Genomic DNA, 7,500 nt, shown 5'->3' on the forward strand with positions numbered 1-7,500 from the left:
TCGTGTTTCCTTGTTTTCTGTTTTGAGTAAACCTTGTTATCATCACAATGCCGTCTCCTGCCTCCTGTTAATTATCTCTCCGTTATCTGCTGCAATTGGGTTTGCCAACGAAACGCGCCACTCGTAACAGCCAGTTAGGGTACCCTATGTATACTGCATCTATGTATACTGTATACTTTATTTAATCATAGTATATATTGAGTGTCTATTGCCCATATTTATTGTAATGTATAATATACAGTAACTGCACCTTTGATTACACTGTTTACTCATATTCTTATATTCAGAGTTAATTATATTGTTTACACTGCTTATTTTTATCTTTACTATAGTTTTATTGCCTATATTTATGTCTTCTACTATTAACCTGCCCATACCTGTACCCCCACCCCTCCCCCATGCTGCTATGCCGCCCCAATTTCCCCAAGGGGATCAATAAAGGAATATCTTATCTTATCTTGTCTCAGCCTTGCAAGCCAGAAGAAATCTTGCATGATTTCATGATGCTTGTATTTTGAAATCATGCAGGGTTTCTTCTGGCTGGCAAAGCTAAGATTCTATAACATCACTGGCACATTAGGCGTATAAATATTTTGGAGAAACATTGGAAGGAAACAATAGGAAACAGTATCATGACTCATACACTAATCATACAGTCTTGTTAATGTCTGGGATGATCTCATGAAGTTTCAGCCAAGAGGCACGTAAACACTACTAAACTGCGATGTAGCCTAACGTGAATAAGCAATGTTTGTGGCAAACCAGGTTATATGTTTCTACATGAAACACGAAGAAGCATCAACAGTAATGTTGACCGACGGGCCGTTCCAAACATTGTCGTTAGGCGGCAAGTGCGTGTATGCACCGTTGGAACGCAACATAATTTATCGTCGGAGGAGTTTCAGTTTCACTTTAAACTTTATTTAAACAGGGACAGCACACATTAATGAACATAAAGTAAATGTGTGAGACAGTGTTAGCCAAAGCTAATGTTCAACTGTTGTCCCTGGGCCTGGTGTTGAAAAAGCCGCTAAAAAAGGAAGCATAACATATATGTCATACAGGTAATTAAGAACAGGTTAAAAACACACCATGCAAAATATTGACATCAGACAATGTACAGACAATGTACAAACAAACAATAATTCTACATTCACATACAGTTCACGAGGAGAACTCGAACGCACCATCTACCCCCGCCGCGCGCTCTGACCGCAGACAGAGACGTCCACACTCAACGCATTCTTCTGTGGAGCTGCAACCTCGCTGGAAACCCCGACCGCCGCGGGCCGCCAAGTATCTCATTTGTGAACGACATATGAAATCGGCATCACAGTGACAGGCAATAAAATCAGCGTCGACACCTCCGTCTCCCAGGGTGCTCTGTGGCCGCGGCGGACCACCCAGGGAGAGATGCCGCAGCCACAACAGGGCGCGATGGGAGCGGCCCGCAGCGCCGGCCGGGGAAACATCAGGAGGCCATTATGGCTCACGGCCGCCGCCGCCGAGGATGATGTCGCCATATACTGACCGCGCGGTTTGTATGTACGTGCACGTAAACACGCTCACACACACATCAAACCGTATTAGGCGGCGTAGTTCTCAGAATGAAATCGATACATGTGTTGTGTATCGATGCACTCGCACAGACATAGACGTTAGAACGTACGTGTGTCCAAGCGTACACACATTCACACACAAGCGCATACTGTACATGCGCGCACATACACACACACACACACGCACGCACGCATGCACGCACGCACACACACACACACACACACACACACACACACACACACACACACACACACACACACACACACACACACACACACACACACACACACACACACACACACACACACACACACACACACACACACACACACACACACACACACACACACACACACACACACACACGTAGCTTACATGACAAGCTCCGTTAGGATCCACTTGACGACTGCAAAGAAGGCAAAGTAGGGCTGAGGAGAGAGAAGAGCTGATTAGACACAACAGTCATAACACAGTATAAACATGTAATCACAGTACTAATGAACCATCAACATGAATGACTCAGAATATAACACACACGCACGCACGCACGCACGCACACACGCACGCACACACACACACACACACACACACACACGACGTCTTATACAACCAGTGATTCAGCACTAACTGTAGGCTAAATAAGGAGACTGAGTAACAGGGGTGGGAATTGACCTGAAGGCTTTTGATACAATATTATCATGAATACGAGCTATGGTAATAATCGGAGCAAGATTTGTTTAAGAAAACACATATTTTCTTAAATGTAGGCCATAAAAAGATATACAGTAACACAGCAGCAGAAACACTGCAGAACAGAACATAAATTGTGGGCGGACAGTCTTCATAGTTGTTACTGCGCCATAATGTTACCGCTCCCAAAACACACCTTAACGTGCAAACAAAGGTTTCAGCACCAAGGAGAGCGCAGAACACCACTTGAGGAATTCACATTTTTCGACAAAGAACTACAGACTACAAGCAAAAATACAAATCTGATTTCTTTGCTCATGTGACTCAGATGAGTTTTTTTCCACAAGTTCTGATTTGAGCCACTTTCATAAATGTGGTCTTACATCAATCAGATACAGGTCTGATTTGTTTTAATTGGCTGCCCTCCACTGCATTCAACTTGTGAATTAAACCATGAACTGTGACTTCAGTGTCCTCCGTGTTCACGTCCGTCATCGTTATTGTTCATACGCATATGCGGGTCAGTTCAGTTCACAATGGAATCTGATATTGGGGCCACATAAAAAAAAATTATAATGTGAACAGCCACACAAAAAAGTTTCAAAAACATCGGATCTGAGCAATAAATCAGAATTGAGCCTGAGCGCAGCCAACGAGGATGTTTATACAACTCTCACGTCAGAGAGAGATTTGCTTTGACTTGGAATCTCACGAGATCCACGCTGCATCAATTTATCTCTGGTCATGGAATAAACCCAATGGAAAAACATGCAGAACAGACAGCTAACACTATCGCGTCCCTGAGGAAGACGGACAGGAGCACTTGGATTGGTCCCGTCTGACACGCCGCAAACCATGTCTGCTTCCGGCTGAACACACAAAATGCATGTGTGTGTTTCCTATGTGTCGCCCGTTGCATGTGTGTGTTTCCTATGTGTCGCCCGTTGCATGTGTGTGTTCCTATGTGTCGCCCGTTGCATGTGTGTGTGTTCCTATGTGTCGCCCGTTGCATGTGTGTGTTCCTATGGGTCGCCCGTTGCATGTGTGTGTGTTTCCTATGTGTCGCCCGTTGCATGTGTGTGTGTTTCCTATGGGTCGCCCGTTGCATGTGTGTGTTCCTATGTGTCGCCCGTTGCATGTGTGTGTTCCTATGGGTCGCCCGTTGCATGTGTGTTTCCTATGTTAACCCTTTCACTGCTACACGACAAATTGTTAACCCTTTCACAACCACACTATTTCACTACCACACTACAGACGGTTAACCTTCTGTAGTGTGGTAGTGAAAGGGTTAATGGCGGAGAGCAGCCTCTCCAGAAAGGCGTTTGTCACAGGGACACTTAGGAAGAAGCAGACGAGATGGGTATCCTTCAAGTGGAATCCCAGACGTCACCCTCCCCCCTTCCGGCCCCCATGTGTCTCCCCTCCCCCCTCCTTCACCCTTCTCCAGCCCCTCCCACGCCCCCATATCTCATCCAATCTCCTTCCTACCTGGTCACCTGACCACACCCCTTTTGTAACACCTCTATTCTGGGAGCCAGTTCCGGGGTCCCTGGCCAGGATCTCCGGCCTGGTCTTCTGAAGCCAATTCTCTTTATTTTGACGTAATAAATTGTAACAACCAGCTATCTGACCAAGTGATCTATTTCCACCACAGAGGACACACACACTGGCAGTGGGTAGCAGCTGATGTGTCGGCTGCTGGTGGTTTTGATTCAATGCTAGAACAATAATCTAGTCTACCAGGAGGGGGGATAGATCCTGTCTTCACCAGAGGTCGGAACGTGAAAAGCAGAGGTTACCCGTTGGTAGTGTGATAGTAAAGGGTTAACCTTCTGTAGTGTGGCAGTGAAAGGGTTAATGTTTTGCAAAACACAAGTCTAGTGATTTCTATATATTTATTTTTGATATCATTCCATTTTATTTCCTTTCTTTCCAAGTTCACAGAGAGAGATCATCAGGGGGTGAGAGAGGTAGAGAGAGAGAGAGATAGAGAGAGAGAGAGAGAGAGAGAAAGAAAGAAAGAAAGAAAGAAAGAAAGAAAGAAAGAAAGAAAGAAAGAAAGAAAGAAAGAAAGAAAGAAAGAAAGAAAGAAAGAAAGAAAGAAAGAAAGAAAGATCCCTTGTAGGAAAGAAATGTCAAAGGAATTAACCAAGTCAAGTTGACCATTGTTTCCATTTCCGAGAACATCATGAACTTGATGATTGAACTGAAAAGTAGAGTGAAAAATATCAGTATTCTGGCCCACACATATATTACACATATATTACACATGGGTGCATGGGTGGATACAATACTGTGGGAGGAAATGATCGTGATACTAAACTAAAGTGGGACAGCGGTGACCTCATGTTTATGAAGCGGGTTTGTAACCAGAAGGTTGCCGGTTCAAATCCAAAGTGACGCCTGAAGTGCCCTTCAGCGAGGCAATAAACCCCTAACTGCTGGACTGGGACTGCTCAGTGGTTGTACTGGGCAGATCTAGAGACTGTGGTTGTACTGGGCAGCTCTGGGCAGATCTAGAGACTGTGGTTGTACTGGGCAGCTCCAGAGACTGAATGTGTGCGACTGTGTGAGTGTATGAGAGTAGCAGGGCATTACTGAAATAGGAGCATCCATGGCTCACTAAAACGTCCCTGTTTAAAAGGTTAAAAATCTCAATTCCAAACACCTACTGGCCCCTATTTGTGGTGTTTTGCAGAAACGCTTTACTGTGTTAACCTGTTAATCATCTTCCCCTTTATTCATTTCCTTAGATCTTTTGTACACGTGACCTCAAGAAGGTGCTAGAACAAGCTCAGTTGGAATGTCTGGTTTCATGTCTGGTCATTTTTAGCATGGTGTTATTCAAAGATGCAAAGAAAAATCATAATTTATTATTCTCCTTTGTTTCATCACAATTTACTCAAGCCTAGTAACAGACACAATATTTCGGACAGTGGGAATACATTCCACGAGATCCATAGATGTCCCTAGATACCAAGAACATGCAAAGGGACCTTGTAGAAGTGGAGCAATCTTCCATTTACTTAGGTATGTATTTTTAGGCAGATTTTAGGCAGATTTTTAGGCACAAACTAATACTTTTAAATCTCACACACATTCCAACAGTGTTGCACACATTCATTTAGTTTGACAGTTACTGAGAGTAAATTAGTTTGAATATAGCCACCAGTGACATCATCAGGGACATTGCATTCTTATTCAATATAATAGTAGATATATATATAATATATATATATAGATATATATATAATATATATTATATATATATATATATATATATATATATATATTATATATATATATATATATACACTTGCTGTAAATTAACACAACACAAGGATTCAGGTGTCCCAGATGACATCACTGAGCAAATTAAATTAATGTATGCTAAACAGTTTTGGGGAGTTTTTTGGTGAGATTATATGTGAAATAAATCACCATTGTTTTTGTTGAAGTGCCACATTAAAAAGTGTGTGTTTTACAGAATAGTTTTACAGTGTGAATGTTTTACAGAAGAGTTTTAACAGTGTTAATGAGGTGTGACTTACATAAGGGTTTTACAGCAGAACTTTACAGTGTTAATGTTATACAGAATAATTTTTACAGTGCTAATGATCTGTGTTTTACAGACACGTTTTAAAGTGTCAATGACGCGTGTTTACAGAATAGTTTTACTATCTTAATGAGGCATATTTTACAGAAGAGTTGTACAGTGTTAATGTTTTACATTGTTAATGTTTGTACAGTGTTAATGTTGCTACAGTCGTCACCAGGGTGTGTTTTACAGAATAGTTTGACAGTGGTCACCAGGGTGCGGCACTCACATCCAACAGAGTGTGTCCACTGTCACTGCTCTCTGTAAAGAACCAACAGATGGCCTGGGTAGTCATACAGAGTCACCCTGGAAGGAAACAGAGAGAGAGGGAGGTCATCAGAGAGAGACGTGGAGTCAGAGACCATCAGAGAGGCAAGAGGGGGAGACAGAGAGAGAGGGGGGGGGTCATCAGAGGAGAGACGTGGAGACAGAGACCATCAGAGAGGCAAGAGGGGGAGACAGAGAGAGAGAGGGGGGGGGGTCATCAGAGAGAGAGCAGGGGAGAGAGAGACCATCAGAGAGGCAAGAGGGGGAGACAGAGAGAGAGAGGGGGGGGGGGTCATCAGAGAGAGACGTGGAGTCAGAGACCATCAGAGAGGCAAGAGGGGGGAGACAGAGAGAGAGAGGGGGGGGGTCATCAGAGAGAGACAGGGAAGAGAGAGACCATTAGAGGCAAAAGGGAGAGAGAGGGGGGGGGGGTCATCAGAGAGAGACAGCGATAGAGAGACCATCAGAGAGACGGAGACATAGAGAGAGAGATCACCAGGGAGAGAGATCATTAGAGAGATGATTCAATTTTTTTTTTTTTTTATGTAGTCAGGCCACTGAACTTAGAAGCAGCCAGGCCAGTATTTCTAGTTGCAGCAGCGCAATAGTTAGATAACCTAGGTGGGGAACAACCAGGAGATCACTGCAACTCACACAAGTTGGAGAACTATCTCTCTCTCTCTCTCTCTCTCTCTCTCTTCTCTCTCTCTCTCTCTCTTCTCTCTCTCTCTCTCTCTCTCTCTCTCTTCTCTCTCTCTCTTCTCTCTCTCTCTCTCTCTCTCTCTCTCTTGCTCTCACACAGCACACACACAAAGGGAGTCCGCATGTGATTGATGGAGGCGGGGACCCTGTACAAAAAACTGTTGTTGCTAATCATTGACACATGCTAGTGTTAGATTCTGATCAATCAGCCAGTATCACGTCTTCTTGTGTTATCATCTCTCCATCCACTCCCTCTGCGTTGTGTCATTTTAATGATCCTGACGTCTCCTATACTGGCTGTACAACCCTTATCTCTCCCCGTTAGTGCGATCCGCCACCATAATAATTCTCCACCTTCGTAAGAATTCGACACTTGACACAGCGTAATACCTTACAAGGAGAAGCGTTGTTTATTTTCATAAACAGAGACCTCATAATCAGATGGGAACCAATTCGTATTGTCGTTGTAAGATCTATTCTAAAGATCTTTCGGTGTGTTCAGTCTATCGTTCTTTCTGCTATTCAGTCCAATAGTGGTCAGGCCTGGTCGTTAGCCAAGACCATCCTCGTTTAGCCGAAGCTAATGATGATGTGGCATCCTTCCTCCCCCCCCCCCTCTCCGTGATGAGAGGAGAGAGTCTCTTCTGTGTGATCTCAGTCCTAGTCAGATTGTAGTCTGGCCT

General features: G+C 43.9%; 1 protein-coding gene across 1 annotated transcript in view; it reads right to left on the minus strand.

Annotated features, from left to right (window-relative positions):
* Window positions 1-6,156, minus strand: part of cacna2d3a (calcium channel, voltage-dependent, alpha 2/delta subunit 3a) — a gene marked incomplete at its 3' end in the record, with an annotated part of 13,392 nt that extends 7,236 nt beyond the window's left edge. The window contains exons 1-2 of the mRNA XM_084333546.1: window positions 6,078-6,156; window positions 1,936-1,988 (exon numbers count right to left, since the gene is read on the minus strand). Of these exons, the coding sequence (XP_084189672.1) occupies window positions 1,936-1,988; window positions 6,078-6,143 (119 nt within the window). The 5' untranslated portion in view covers window positions 6,144-6,156. The remainder of the gene's footprint in view (window positions 1-1,935; window positions 1,989-6,077) is intronic.
* Window positions 6,157-7,500: the final 1,344 nt, after the last annotated feature.

This window comes from Notolepis coatsorum (assembly GCF_963971535.1).
Source record: "Notolepis coatsorum genome assembly, chromosome: 17".
Taxonomy (NCBI): domain Eukaryota; kingdom Metazoa; phylum Chordata; class Actinopteri; order Aulopiformes; family Paralepididae; genus Notolepis; species Notolepis coatsorum.